We start from the raw sequence: 16,532 nt of genomic DNA, 5'->3' as shown, positions 1-16,532 counted from the left end.
GGCTGCTGTGATGGAAGCTTAATATCAAAATGAAGATGGGGAGAAAGTGGAGATAAAATATTGGCCCCTGAATAAACCTTGGGGAAACCTTGTCTTGACTGGCAAAAATAAATGAAGGGTAAAGCTTAGAGGCTGCTCTTGTGGAACTATAGTAATGGGTTTACAGTGACATTAAAAGTTGTATTACCTGTTCTAAAAGATTCTGAAGCCTCTCTATTTCACAGTCTATTACAAATTTCTTTTCTTGTCTTCGATCCAGGTCTTCTAAAAGCCTCCTGTAGCTGGCATCATTAAAATTCTCCACACATATGGCACTGACTTGCCAGCTATTTTGTCCCGCTTTTTCCATAATAGCTTGAAGTATTGAGTAACCTAAAAGAAAAGGATACAATACACTAACAACACAATCTTTGCATTTTATTAATCATAACTGTTATTAATCAATATCAAATCCCTTAATGTATGGTCTAATAGAGAGGGGATTGGGAGGAGTCATAACTCTGCTACTGGCTACCTATGACTTCGGGCACAGCACTTAAACTATCTATAAATTTATTCATAATTGTTATTACAAGCATTTATATGATGTCCATCACTGTGATCAATGAATTGATAAATGGAGATGACACCGATCTAGCTCACAGGGAGGTTGTAAAGCTTAACCAGTGTATGTTTGTGAAGCGCTCTGAGGTCATTGAATGAAAAGTGCAAACCCCGCATGGAAGAGCAAGGGGTTAAAGACCAGTTCAGGGCCCAGGCAGCTCCACACAGACACACCGGCAAAGCCTGCACAGGCTGGAGGCAGGGCTTTGAAAAGGGGGGTAGAGCAGTTCAGAGGAAGGCAGTGGAAGGGAGCAGATGGCTGCTCTGAAGGGGAAGTACTGCCCAGGAGTCATTGCCCAGGACCTGACAACACAGACCTAGGAAAACCCACAAAGGAGAGGCAGGTGACGGAGTGTGCAGGTCAGGGAACTGATCAGAGTAATCTACTATGGGAAGCTGAAGGAAACTGGGTTAGGATGTGGTCTGGGAGAAGGAGTGGCTTAGAACCCCAAGGTGTTGGGTGTAGCTGCCCACCCTTGGGCACTGGACCGGAGCCAGTGGAGAGGGCGGGCCCGGGTTCCCTTATCCACTCCAAAACGTCAATACTAGAGCAAGAACCTTTCCCTAGTGTGAAGGGCTAGCTGGAAAAGACTGTAACTGTTCAAGGGCCCTACTCCCTCAAACCCTCTTGCTAAAGGGGAGGACTAGAAAGCCTTGGGTTGGGGGTGCTGAAGGAGAGGACTGTGCATCAACAGCAAACAACCTGCCAACCCCCACCTGATCCCTAAGGAGCACTGTTGGTCATGCACCTTCTACAGCAGTATAGAGATATTACAATTATAATGTCTCATTTGTTATCTGCAAAGCCCACTAGCAGATGGGGAAAGCCAGTATCTTTTTTTAGAACCATTTGCTTTTCCTTCATTCACCAGGGCAACTGAAGATTCTTAAAACACTGGGAGATTCCATCTAAAAGAGCAGAGATCCAACAACTCAAATCCAGAGAGGGTGTTAAATCAGCATGGGGCTGCAAGTTGACATTGTGCTGCTGGAGATGTGATCATTCAGACCAGATATCCTGTCCAGAACCATGGCTATATTCTGACTTGGGTGGTTATATTTTACCTGCCTGAAATCCTCACTCTAGTTTCAGTTGGAAAAAGTATTCATTTCACCTCCTGAAAGCTAGTATGTAATGCTGCTGATGCAGAATGGATCCCTGTTCTATGAAGAGATGGCTGCATTTCATTGGTACGTAACTGATCCCTATATATACACTGTAGTTTACAACATGTTTTGGGATCCTTCTACAGGAAAGATACTATCTAAAGGCACTGATGGGTCTACCCATCCAAAGAACAGGAATATTCAAAACTTAAATTTTAGAAATAAATGAGCTTATGAATTGTCTATCATTATAAATCTATGAAATATTAGCAAACCCATAAATATACTATACACTTGTTTGCCTCTACATTACCTATAAGAACATCATTAATTCCTCATGATGTGGATGTCACAGGTGAAATCAGAGAGCTACTGTAAATCTAGGAGAAATTGTCTTTGGCATTACCTCTTGCACTCCTAATAGTCTAGGTGAATTCATATCAGATTGTTCCTATTCCAATGAAATCAAGCACCCATACTCAAAAATACGCAGATTATATAGTATCATTTATAATTATTAGGTATTTCCCCCTCAAATACATAGGACATAATTGAGATTAAAGTACATAGCTTTTTGATGGAGATTACCTTAGTACACTTTATCACTGAGAACAAAACATTTATTTCCAAAAGATAAGTGAAGTCTGAGTTGATAAAAATACAAGTAAAATATATTTGCATTCTGCACAAAGGATTAAAGAATAATTTTCATTCCACAGGACCATTTCTAAAGAAATAGGTACACTAAGAAATATGTATGAATTAGACTACATGTCTATATTTGAGATAATTTACTAAAGTAAATTACTTGATAGAATCACTAGTAAAAAATTTCTGTAACAAGGGTTCATTTTTAACCTGAAATCAGTTATTTTTCCACCAAAGAAGAATGAAGAATTCATGTTAATTACTTCACAATTATTCTGCTCTTCCTGTTGCTACATTTACTCTTGCTTTTTTTTTTTTGCCTGTAATTATCTTTTCAAATCATGCCTAGATTCTTTCCCAAGCATTGTATTTCTTGCCTCATTTTCTATACATTTCCATATATATCTTTTTATATGGAGCTGCATCATGATGTTCCACCTCATTTATGGTGTAACTTTGAGTTTATCTTTGATATCAACACAGTCAACATTTATTTCATTCAGTTTCTCGACACAGACTAACATTTGCTTTGATTCAGAATGAATGCGTTTGAAATGGCAATTGATATCCTCTCACTCTTTTCTTATTAAGTTTGGACAACTTTATGAAGATGTGCTTTGATCAAGGAAGGAATTTCTCGCAGCACTGTGAATGACAACTACTAGCCAAACACTCAAGTTTTAATTCTACTGTGGATCAAGGTTTAGCTTCCCAAGTTTCGTTAGCAACTGCCTTCATTTAGGCACTTCAGAGTTGTATAGTTTCCTGTCTCTAGTTGGCAACCATGCTATATTTTCATGCCAATATGCCTTTCACATATAACACAACAAAGCTGAGCTGCTATCAGCTGGATGGAATACAAGTTCTCCATCTCAGAGAAGCTACTATTATATATTCAGGTCAAAATAATTTTGTATGGTATCCATGACATATCTGTGTATCTGTATAGGGAAAAATAATATAATTTAGCAGTCTGACAAGTCTGGAGTTTAAATGGGATGAACTGGAGGCATTTGCAGCCTCAGCTGGCATCAAACTTGGACATATTGAAGAGTATGCCTATTTGTCCAAAAAATAATTGGATGTACTGTTCAGAAAAAATGAACTCTATCCAGAGCTGCATAAATTCCAAATGACAAAAATTAAAATGACCACAGGGCATTCTCTACAAATTTAGGACTTGAACCTGGCATCTTTATTCAGGCAAAAATCACAAACTTCAGTGGATGTTTTGCCTGAGTAAGGACAGCTGGGTTGGATCTTATAGCTCTATGCTAAAAGGCATCTCTTTTTCGCTTCTCTATTTTTAGCTGTAACTTCCTTGTTTGTCTTAAATTATGCTACATAACTGTACAGTTCATTTTGTTGAGATGCTGTGATATGGATACAGTCGATTTTACATATTGTAGAATATTATTTGTTACACACACCAAAGACTTGTTATTAAACAAAACAATTAAGGCTGTTAAGTGACAATTTTAGCCAATCCGTGTGCTTCTAGGAGATGTTTCATTTTACAAAATGCTTATGAAATAAGCAAATAAAGAAATGCAGGGGAACTTTCCCAGCACTGTACATACTAACTACCAGCTAACATACTAATTATCAGTCTAACTGCAGAATGATGCCTTTCTGGAAGATCTACTTTAGTCAAACTGAAATTATTGGGGTCCATGCAGGGGTAACTGGGTCGATCATCTAATTGTCCCTTCTGGCTTTAAAAATCAATGAATCTATAAATAGTAACTAGTAAATTTAGTAGCAATACTATTGACTAAAACCACTACTTTGGCCTTCCAAATGCAAAGAAAGCTTCCTTTTCCTTCTTCCGTGAGCTCATTCGGCTCTGAGAATGCTTCCTAAAAATTCTGCCAGCTACTTTCTGTAGGTCATTCCTGACATGTAGATGCAATTCACAATTGTTCAATGAATAGTAAAATCACTGCTACTTTGATGTTTTGAAACAAAAATGTATGCAGGGAATGGTTACAAAAAAACCACTCTAACATTTCAACCCAAGCTTTCTTTTTCATTTTACAGATAGGTGAAATTGTGGTATTTTAACAAACTAATGTTGCTTTTCAAAAAGATATCCTGGTCGCCAATGTTATCTGAAATAATTATGAACATGGAGAGTCACTACATTATACTCCATTCCACCAGACAATTAAAGCTGAACATGCATATCATTATCATGTTCACAGATGGAACTGACCATTTTTAATGAGACTCCAATGAGGCACCTTGAAAATAAAAGAGTATTTTTTAATTGGGTTCTCCCCCTCCCATCCCTCTGGATTACATGGGGGGTTTTCATTACAAATAATCCTATGCAGCAGCAACAAGTAAAAAGATTTGATACGTGCCAAGTCTTGCAGGTTTTTTACAGAGAGAACAATATAATTTTCCTTAATAGAACATTTTGATCTACCTTCTCAGGACAAGAATTGTATGGAAATGTTGCAGAGGGAGGAGATCATTATTATTTTAACATTTAAAGCTGTGGTGCCGTCAGAGTAAATCAGGGCCGCATGGCCAACCCCGACTCTTCAAAAATTATGAGATTTTTAAAAATAACTGTCAGCTCTTTTCATTTGTCTTCTGTTGCTCTCTTGAGGCTTCACATTTTCAAAATTTTCTTTCCAATAATGAAGGCTAGAAACTTCCTTTGTCTTTGTTAGAAGAAAGCTGAGATTCTCACAAAGTCACATGAATCCAGGAGATGGGACTTTAAAGTAAGACACTAAATATTGTGAGAGTTAGCTACACTGCCACTGTCTTTAACTCTACTCTTCCCTCCCCTCAGGAAAAGGAGTGTGAAACAGGAATGTTAGTACAACAATCCTGTCACAAGATTCACCTGTGGACCCTATATAACAGCAATAAAAGTAACCATGGATGGAAGGGGATATACCTTCTTCACTTTTGGGATGGATAGATTCTTTTCGCTTTTCCCCACCCTGGGAACTGGGAGACGATATTGTATGCTTCTACTCTTCCCCAAGTTACTGCATGATGGTGTCCAGGATACATACTTCCATGAACCTTTTTGGCCCTGCCTCACCTAGTTGGGAAAAGGGGTCTCTGTAAATACTGGTCTAAGAAAGAAGGATAGGGCTTGATGGCTCTAAAGCCCCATATGTTTGGGCTGAACAAAGCAGCCCTGGAATCTCCAGACAGTAGCCCAGTCTATTGAGAGCCTATCAGGGTGTTATAATAATGTTTCGTCCTTCATCATTGATACAGTAGCTCCTAAATATTCTCTCTCACTATTTATTAACTCAGGCATCTAAAATATTCCTAGATGCCCAACCCATAAAATAAAATATGCATATAAATGACTGCTAATCCCACCCTGGCATATAAATATCCAGTAGCATAGAAGAATAAAATAAAATAAACGCAAAAATCCCTGCAAGTCTCAGCCCACCCCTCCTCAAAAGCCTGGGAAGAAAAGATTCTGTCCTCATAGGTTACCATAATACACAGATCACTTGCAACACATGCAATATATAGGAACCAGATTGAAGTGCTCTTCAGGGAACATTGTGTTCACTCTGATCAATGGCAATACGCAGAGTTCTGGGATACTTTGACATGGCTCCAATACAAGTGAAAAGAGCTCCCTTCATTGCAGTTTCCAACCAGCAATTTTTTTTCCAGGCAGACACTGTGGTAAGGGACACTACTAATCTTGGCACTGTTCCAGAAATCACTTCGCTGTGGTAGGTCAGGAACAGAGCTGAATGAAAATGTTCAAGTTTCAAATACATTTTCTATCACAATTTTCAATTTTGACCAGAAAAGAGGGTGTGTGTGTGAGAGAGAGAGAGAGAGAAATTTGGCAAAATTTGTGATTTTGTTACACAGTTCTACCCAGGAGTGACTATAAGTGAACGCTGCAGTCAGTATATGCCTCTGTGATACAGAGCTGGGTGTGACACAGAATGCTGTGGTCTGTGCTGGGAACTCCTGTTTTCAAATAGTGGCTCCGACTTGCTGTGTGGCCTTACAACTCAAAATTTCAAAAAATGAACACTGACTGTGGGTCATCTGTCATTTTTGGATGGCCAGCCTGAGACACCTACCTATCTTCAGTTGGGCACTGAACAAAATGGAGACACTCCACCAAAGTTTGTGGACATTTAAGCAGGGCCTGAATGAGTTCTCATCTGACATTTCATGATACATTGGGGGAAAAGATTTCAGGAGAAGATTGTATTTGCATAGATACCCATACTCTGCCTAGGTGTTCAGCAGACAGAGCTGCTTTGCCAACGTGATCAACTCTGGCTGGTTTTGGGTTACAATTCACATTTGTATTGAATGCAGGAGTAATGAAATGTTGTTATTGTTATTGTGTGAGTAAAAGGCACCAGAACTGTGCTTAGCCTGTCCTAATTGAGTGGATCACCCTAAGCTGAACCTCACTTGCTAAGCAGGGAGTAGGGATGCCAAATCCCACTGAACAGGAGAGTGTGTGCGGATAGGTGACCTATACAATGGTGTGGGCTCTGCCTAAAGAGTCCTAAATACTATTTGATCCTCTCATCTCCTCCCCTCTCTAGTGTTTAAAGACAGAGCTGATTGGACTCAATTGAGAGATCTTGTTTGAGTTCAGTGTTACTAGAACTAAAATCACTGATGAGCAGATCTAGCAGCTAAACCTTAGACCTGGTGTAGGGAGAAAGTTGCAGTGAAAGGCCACGAAGAGGCAGTAGCACAGAGGTTCCCTGCTACCCAGTGAAATCACTAAGAGCTGGGCTAAGTGTGGAAACCTGAAAATGTGGCATCGCAGAAGTAGCAGCAAGCAGCAGAAATAACAGCAGCATTGAGTGAGCTGCAGAGGTGGTGGCTGCAGTGGAGGCTTTGCTCGATATACACACATCTCCTTTTGGGGGTGTGGATGGGGGAACCAGTGAGAATGCATCTCTGAACTCTAGGTCTTTGCTGACTAAGGACAACCTCCTGTGAGTGGGGTACAGCAGAGGAACAGGGGAGTGGCATGTTAAAGGGACATTTGTTTGAACTTTCACACCACAAGGTGGATAACGGAAGCAAAGGACACTGCCCAGCATACTGTGGGGTCGGTGTTTGCTTAGGGTCACATGCTTTCGCATGGGGTTGTGGTGTTTTCCCAGATTAATGCTGGGCTCCTTTTCCCTTTTAAATAAATGTTTTCTTTTATTATACACAGACTTAATGCTTGCTAGTGGCGAAGGGTTGCCTCTTAAAGACGCCAAGGGGTGGGGGGCTTGAGCTGGTTCTGTTTTGTATTGTTAAGAGGAACCCCTAGATATTGAACCTGGCCCTGGTTGCTTCTGACTCCACCTGCCAGAAGGATTACAGACATTTTTGAAATTATTGGTCTTAACCTCTCTGCTCACATCTCCTGTCTGCAAAATGTGGGATGTTCTGTTCTGAATATTAATTAGTTAATGTTTGCAATACATTTTGAAGATAAGTACCATGTATTATTCCAGTGATGTGTCTATACTTTTATTGTAGCTCTTCTAACTTTTCTGTATGTATGTGTCCTAGCTGACAAAAAGGGCAGCAAGGGAGCATCCCACCAGCATCCCTCTCTGTCCCCAGTGGACCTCCGCTGGGATTTCTGGAGTTCCAGCAGCTCCCTCACATTCAACAGCAGTAACAGTCTTCTGGGGGCATCATTGGACAAGTCCTCTTCAGGCAGCATTACCAGCAGCAGGGGCATCCTCTCTCAGCTGCTAACAGCCAGATAATTTAGTCAACAGTCTTCGTTCTCCTGATGCCTTTAAACTCCACACATTTACTACACCACTCTCTTGGCATTAGGCACCGTTATACTTACCCCTGACTGGTCATCTGTGTTTCCACTGTCACTGTTTGATTATCTCACCATTTGATTCTTTTCAGATGGTGTCATTTCATTTCATCCAGGCAATCTGCACTTGTCTTTTCCCTCCTCACTTTCACACTCCATCCTCCTCTTCTGCTCCCCTCGCTCCAGCCCGTAACTGCACTTCAGCATCAACCCATTTCTCATGCTCGCTCCTCTCCTATGCTCCCATCTCATCCACCCCATTACCTAAGTTCACACATTCAGGAATACAAAATAAAAAGTTAAAGGCATTTAGAACAAACACATTCCTGAAAAAAAGGCGGCGAAGCTATCAGCATTCAAATATAACAAATGTATGCACTCACTTAAACTTGTTGGTTTTGTCAAACTTGTCCGTCCTTCTCTCACTCACTCCATTTCCTAAATATAGTTATTGCTGTGAAGTGACTTGATGCCTCTGGGCAGCCACAATGAAGAATTGAAGCAGAAAAACTGACATGAGGTTTGTTGTTGACACAAAAAGCAGCCAGAGGAAGCTATTTGCAGCATCCAACAAGTCTGATCGGTCCTACAAAACCCAGGAAGTATGCTATCTATTTTTGTGCGCCATCTATTGGTATACTATCTATAACTAACCAGTTCCATATATACCAACACAACACATTCCTCAGGTCTCGCATCATGTTTAATTTAAACATGGGCTCCTGTGCTAGATCCATGCTGGTGAACCTGTGCACCCACCAGAAACCACACTGAGCAATGTAGGATCTGTGTGGGCCTGAGTGCCCATCTGCACAGGTCTGATTGCAGGGGGTTGAGCCCATAGATGGGTAAGCTTTCCCAAGCGGGTCCCAAGTCTCATTTGTCATTTAAAATGCCATGCACATTTATGGCAACGTATCAAGAACAGAACAATGATTAATGCTTGTTTCTTATAGGAATATATTTACTTCCATAAAAAATAAATGTGTCTTAGCCCATGACTTCCCTAATTTTATTTATTAAAATTTAAACATAAAATAAAATCTAATGTCTAACTCTGCTAGATTATGTCAGAATAAATGAAAGAGATCACTAAGATATGTGCCTTGCCTATCATTCTATTGGACTGCACATTGTTAGAGAGGGATATTTAAAAAAAAATGTTCCAGTAATCAATTTCATCTCTTAAGAGTTACAGCTTCCTTTCCAGTAGTTTCAGTTCACACAGTTTTATGCTTTTGCTTTGAATTTCTGTACATACAATCCCAAAACTTCAGGCAAAGCCAGTGAGATTTGTAAGATCTATCAAAAAACCTGGATTCTTTTGGTGGTTTCAGGCCAGTTTGCATATCTTTGTGTATCACTCTTCGCTCTATAATAATAAATATTAAATACTAATACAGAGCTCTTATGTAGCACTCTTCATCAGTAGATCTCAAAACGCTTTACAAAGAAGGTAAGTATCATAATGGCCTGACCCAACACTTCCAAATTTGCAAGAAATTTGGCTTCAGGTCCAAACTTCATGTCTCAGGCCCACTGCTAATTCCTTCCTTTTTCTGTCTGCAGCCTCTTTGTATGATGGAGCAACATTTGTCAGTGTTCCATTACATATGCAAAATGAGCTTCACCAGTAGTCCAGAGCCAAACTTTGTGTTCTGCTTTTTCCCGAGTTTCATAGGATTCCTGTACTCACAGTTTCATGTACAGTAGGTGTACCTGCTTTTCCTGGGGACAACTTACAGCAACAATAAAATGCTATCCATATACAGCAGCCACAGTTTTTTTTTTTAAAAAGGTTTCAATGAAACTACAGAACATAGTAGGATATTCCCTTACAAGCCCTTCAGTGAGTTTGTTCAAACCGTGGCTTGGGCTACTCTGCAGCAAGAATTCATGATCAAAGATTCAGACAATGTTAGTTCCTGTTTGCACTGCAGCTGCTCTGCAGCAAGCTCTTCTCTCTTTTTTTTCACATTTCAGAGGCTGCTAACATTCATGGGAAATGTACTGTGAAGGTGAGTTATCAATCTACCAAGTGATAAAGGTTAGGGAAAACTTGAGAGGATCCAGTCGAGAGACCCTGTGTTGAAGGTACTCGAATTGTTTTCCATATGCTCTTTATTTTCACCTCTCCGATGTCATTATCTTTTCCCACTTCAGTAAGTTTTGGCTTCTAACTAAAGCTATAAGATCAAAGTACCTTACCTTCTTCTACAGCTAGCAGATGTGGTGAGCAAATCGCCAGAGTATACTTGTAGATAAATGAGAAGAACACTCAATTTATGTACTTAGTGTTGCAAATACTGATTTTGCCATCAGTATGTATCAGTATCAGCTATGGCTGTGTCTTAGTTTTGTTGAATTTTTGCATTCATGTCTGGGACAATTTCTTTATTTCTCTTGTAACAGCTACAATAGGGTAATAATTGCAATTATAACTTTGTATAAATAACTTTCAAAAAGACTATGTTACAGAATGTTAAGATTGCAAAGTCAAGCGCTCAAAAGTTGACATTCTAGAATTAGGGTTCCCTGTGCAGCCATAATTCAGCCCCCTTGTGTGTGTATACATTATGATACAGTCTTTAGTTACATGATCACATGTTATTTTTTCCCACAGGACACTTGCCTCATTTAGCGCACAGGCAGGACTGTGCTCTGGAATGAATCAACATTGTGTACTGGATAAGGCTGTTGACTGTAGGGCCCTTGCCTCACTCGTTGCAGAAAGTTATAAGAAAACAGGGTCTTAAAACAGGAAGTATCAGGCAAGCTTAACTATGGGCATCATTCTCTGTGCCCATAGTTACATACCTACATAACTCCTAGTATATGCAAAAATGTAAAATACAAGAACAATCTTAAGGTTGTAAAGTCAGGGACTCAAGTTACAAAATACCAATATAAGGCTGCCCCCAAAACTTTAATTCCACATGCTTGTGAGTATACATTATGATACAGTATGTAATTACATGGCTAAATACAATTTTTTCAACAGAATTCTATTCCTTCCCAGTAATATATATTCCTATATCCCATTTAACCATTTTGTTGAACTTTAAATTTTTGGTTACAGTCCAGATCTCTCAGAGTTGCCTACACTCAATATTTAACTTTAAAAAACTCCACACATGACATCTCCTTGAAAGAGAGACTAAGAAGAATTGGACACTATGGTCACAATATGGTCACATCTTGATTAAAATAATGTTAAACATGGTAAAGCCTGTAAACTGCCAAACAAGGGCATGTACATGAGTAAATATTTGTAGGACTTGGGCCTAAAATTAGTGAAGTGACCTGATTCCCACAATTCTCCTCTGCTAGAGAGAAAGCAAATAGGTTGTGAAGCTTTTAGGGTAGGAAGAGGAGTATTGGTAAAGGGGAGAATAGGAACTCTTTCAGGTTCCAGGTTGGTTTCATAAAAACTCCAGAGAAGAGTGGGGACAGGAAAATAAGACACACGAATATCTGAACTGCTTTCCCTTCCAAAAAATACAGAAGGAGGAAACTTCAGAGATGAATATTTATGAAATTTTCTCTTTTGGTCATTATTTACAAAGTCTTTCAGTGTGAGCAAAGGCAACCAACTTATACATTTTGAGTAAATCGTGTAAATACCTAACTTCTACTAGCCACAGAATAAGGCAATTATTTTATGTAAGTATGTAACAAGGTATCCATTAAATACGGCACTGATAAAGCTCTACGATGTTCTTGGTTGGATTTGTGAAGGATTTACCACAATGCAGGATAAATTGCCAATTTCATTTTACACATTTATATTTCTTAAAATTCTCTGCACCTACAATTCTAAATGTGTAATTTTTAAAGGTTAATTCAGAAATAAACAAGATGTGGAATCCTAGTTTTAGATAGGATAGCAGAAACAGTCATTCACCTTTTAAATCAACAGTACTTCTGTGTAATTGTTTTGTAGTTTGAATCCAAAGAATAATATGGATATTGGATTGTATATATCACAAAAGCAGTTCCAAATGAACACGGCACACAATACTAACGAACTATTAGCTTGGTACATTCAACACACCAAAGTTTGTACTGTAAATAATGATAACTTGTGTCTATATTTTATATAGGTAGACACAACAGCTCGTTTAAATTGATTTGGAAGTGAGGTTAGGAAAGGTTACTTTTGTGCTTCTCCTACAGCAAAGGAGTAGAAGCACATATTTTTCTTGTGATTATTTTGGTAAAGGGATTTGCATACAATTACTGTGACAATTTCAGTTCCTAGCAGGAACAAACACAGGAGGAAGTAAGTACTCGCCATATGATTAGACTAATTTATTATGTCCCACCGAGGCAAGCTATATTCAAAGTAATCATAAACTCATGTTCAGGCTTTGGTAGAGTGAATATATTTAATTGGCCCATATTAACTTTCAGGTGTAGGAACTGACATTTAGGAGAAAATATGGAAATGTGTATAACAGCTGAAGAATACATAACAGGTGAAGGCAAAGTTAACAGGTGAAGAATACAGACATTAAGAACTGGGATTAATGTGAAAGAAAAGAAACCAAGATGGAGATCACAGTAAGACATAGGGAATAATTTCCACCAAGCTATTCCTGATACCAATGGATTGTTGACCTTGACTCTGCTAAGTTTTAACTGACCTCAGTCTTAAATGTTTGGAAAAGACTCCACTGATCAATCAGTAACTGATCCAAAGATGATATGGGCATGGTGTTTCATTGTATTATGATCCTTACACAGATAGCACAGGCCATTTTGCATGGAAATGGTTTTCTCTCTACTTCCCTATATCACTCACTTTTCTCTGCTATGCCCTTATATTCCCTGCCATTTTCTTTTATCTCCTCCACTTCATCCCCTTTCTTTGTACCCTCTCCACTGGTCTATCCAATTCTCTTCCACCTATACATAGCTTTCCCTCCCCCGTCTATTCCCCCATGACCTATGCTACTCTTTCAATAGCATTTTTTCCCCCAGAAATACTTTCCATTGCTAGAAGATTTGGCGTATTTTTTCATTTTTTTTAACAGCTGGCATTCTCTCTAGTGCTGCTGCCTGTCTCCACACTAACCATACACATAGGAGAACTAGAGAGAATGCCAGCTGTTGAAATAAACCAGAGGAAGTAAATCAAACCTTCTAGCAATGGAACTTATTTCTGAAAAAACAAACAAACCAACCAACAAAAAAAAAAATCACACCAAGAACTGAGGGCAACACGCCCTTCCATGACCCAAGTGAGGGGAGAAGAAAAGTACTGAAAAATACTAGCCACCAATCCCCTCAGCTGCACTCGTGCTCAGCTCTGAGGCTTCTGTGTAGCGTGCTGGACTCTTCCTTCCTGACATGGACCCAGTAAAGTGGTAGGGCTGAGGTTTCAGGCATCTCCTTTAACACACATGTCCAGGGTATCTGGGAGCTGGCTAGAAGAGATGACTAAAGAGCCCAGATGAAAAGCACTGACTCTAACAGGGTGTAAATGCTCCCATGTAAGGGAAATCTGAGGTGGATTTAAATATGTAAGAGTCCATGACTACTCAACAAGTGTAAAAGCCCTTTATAATGCTTGCAGCAGAATTCCATACAATTTTTGGTACAAACAGAAGTTCACAGGATGTATTGTGGTCTCGGTAGCACCAATACAAAACCAAAGTAATGCCACTGAAATTACTGGAGTTACTCCAGATTTGCCCTGGTGTAAGAGATTAAAATCTGTCTGAGCATAATTTGTTTTAGTCAATAATTTATCATTTGTTAGGATGCCATTAAATTCCCCCTTGAATGACCCATGCTCCCCTGCCCCCAATGAACTTGTGTCAGGAATAGCATTCTGTATCATTGTTGCTCAAAAATTGCTGTGAGAAATTGCTTCCTAATGATATTTTTCATTTCTATTTTGGCTTCTGCTCTCTTTGCCCTTTTCAGTGTGAGGGATGAGAAATTTTTTTATGAAGGAATATCTTAAACACTATAAATTACCTCTCCTGGCCATTTTTCTCAAGAGAAACAGTGTAGATTTGAATTTTCTAGTCTGCTTAACACTGAGAGGCAAATGTTATTACATGGGCACCAATCAATGCTTCAGGGCAGATTCTCTGTGAGAGGCGCAAAGTAAGCAGACATCACCTCCAGGGCCCTGCCTGGGGATTCCCCAGGAGTGTCAGACTGACCTCCAGATGAGCTCTGTGTAATCTTGAAAGCATGTCTTTTTCACCAATAGAGGTTGGTACAATAAAACGTATTGTCTCACCCACCTTCCCTCTCTAATTCACCCTGTAGTCATACTGCTGGCATATTCGCCACTCCCTGCAGGTCCTAATGCAGGGGGCCTGCTGGGTGGAGGGGGGAGGGGCGCAGATACTGTCATGCGCTATGCTCCAGCTGTCCCAGCTGATATATGGGCCATTGCTGGTGTCAGTTAATAGCCCTCAAGGAATGGGGCAGGAAATGAGTATGAAATAGAGGAGAGACAGGGTGTGGCCAGTTCATATATCCTTAATCATAATCCAGAGAACAAAATAGTGTGCCTAGAAGCCTGCCTTAGGAATTGCAGTTATTCCTATTACCCTCTAGGAGTTGGTGCCTATTTGATAGTGCTTAAAGTGTGATTCTACTCTGGGAAGTGAGTATGTAGAAATGACACCTTTTTACATAACAGATGAGAGCCAATATAGCTAATAAGAGGGAGTCAGAGGGATTCTATTTCTTCTTGTGAATCATCAACTCTGAATTGTCCACTAAATTCTGATTACAGGGTTACTTGATTACCTGAGCTTGCAGGGCTGGCAGTAGGGGGAAAAAACCCAAATTGTTTTACTTTTAAATTTAGGACAGTTGATCTAGATGACTCTGAGAGAGAATTAATATGGAGAATTAATGCCATGCCATTTTTGCAGTCAGTTTTCAGAGTAGAACTGCGCTCAAAGAGCTGTATGTAGAAGAAATTGATAGGAGGGTGAGCCAGGTGCTCCAGCCACTGACATGGAAATGGCCCAAGGCTGACTAGAAAAAACTATCTTTCTCAGCCAGCTGCTCAATGTCTTGTGAGGTATGCTAGGCACAATGCATTTGCTGGCACACCAACCTACTGTACTGCACCTCTCAGTTTATTTCATATTACTGGTTTGTCAGTAACAAAGCATCCAATGCTCAGCAGCTATAACTGTGGCTAACCACTGCTCTCAGTTAGCCCTCATATGCAATTCCTCGTGCAAAATCCTCTTTGTAAATTGTTGAACATATGCTGAATGCTAAGTAGTTGCACTTAGGCTCCCAGCTTTCTTTCTGGAGCCCACATGATCAAACCTTAAAAGGAAAAGGCATTGGTCTTTCAATATTCTAACACAGGACAATGTTAATTATAACACCAAGGACAGAAATAATTCTCCTGAAAAAGTAAATAAACTAGTGAATTTTGGCCCAATGTTCAGTGCTAACAGAGATCAAATTACAGAAGCACTGGGTGTATAAGACCAGAATCTATAGCCTGTAACACATCTGAAATGTTCAATATATTCTTTTCTTTAATCTAGCATTAAAATCAAGTAAGTAAGGAAGGAATTTACTATCTATTATACCGTATACATATAACAGAATAACTGAAGACCACATGAACACAAGGGATGGTGGGACAAAGATATAGATCAGTAAGATAACAAAAGAAGTGAAACTTGAGGGAACACTTTATGTTTATTTGAGATGTTTTGTGAGTGTGAACTTCAGGTGTAATCATCTGAGTTATGCTTCTAAATTTGTCCCTGGTATCACACCCAAATGATTTCAGCTGAATGAATGGATGAATTCAGGGATGAATTTGACCCATGTCCTGTGTCATCATTTGAGCTGCCATGTTGTTACTCCAGTAAAAACATTCATGGCAGGATAAGAAGAGATTCCTCCTTAGCTTAATTTAATACAGTAGATGTACTGTATTCGTTAGTGGAAAATGTTCTACAAAAATCTGTCTGTACCTACATTTAACATACTATTGATGATGGCATCTTGACGTGTATATCATTGAATGAACACATAAAAACATCTCAGTTTCTTAATTTAAGAACATATTCTGTCAAGAAAAATGGGGTTGTAATTATTTGATAAAATGTTTCTTTTAGGTTTTATCTTTATTTGAAAATAATGTTAATACTCACTATTCAACTTTCCTCTCTATGGTAATTTAAATGAATAAGTCAATTTTTAGCAGAAGAGTCTTCTGTAGAGTGTTAATTCATTTTCATGATCAAAAAGGTTAGTATGAGCCTGAGACAACTATCAAGAAATATGAAATGTATGAAATATGTCTGTACAGAATATCTTGTGATACGGAGCTTGGTTAAAATTTTATAATCCTATTAAGCAGTAA

At 39.2% G+C, this 16,532-nt stretch overlaps 1 protein-coding gene across 8 annotated transcripts in view; it reads right to left on the bottom strand.

Moving 5' to 3' along the window:
- The window catches only part of GRIA4 (glutamate ionotropic receptor AMPA type subunit 4), a 285,724-nt gene that overhangs the window by 103,786 nt on the left and 165,406 nt on the right, over nucleotides 1–16,532 (bottom strand). For all 8 annotated transcript variants that reach the window (XM_084632423.1, XM_084632427.1, XM_084632426.1 and 5 more), the window contains one exon: nucleotides 188–372. In XM_084632423.1, the coding sequence (XP_084488549.1) occupies nucleotides 188–372 (185 nt within the window). The remainder of the gene's footprint in view (nucleotides 1–187; nucleotides 373–16,532) is intronic.

Source organism: Lepidochelys olivacea (genome assembly GCF_965140295.1).
Source record: "Lepidochelys olivacea isolate rLepOli2 genome assembly, chromosome: 1".
In the NCBI taxonomy this organism is placed as follows: domain Eukaryota; kingdom Metazoa; phylum Chordata; order Testudines; family Cheloniidae; genus Lepidochelys; species Lepidochelys olivacea.
Note: the sequence above shows the minus strand (reverse complement) of the source record. Positions and strands in the feature narration are given on the sequence as shown.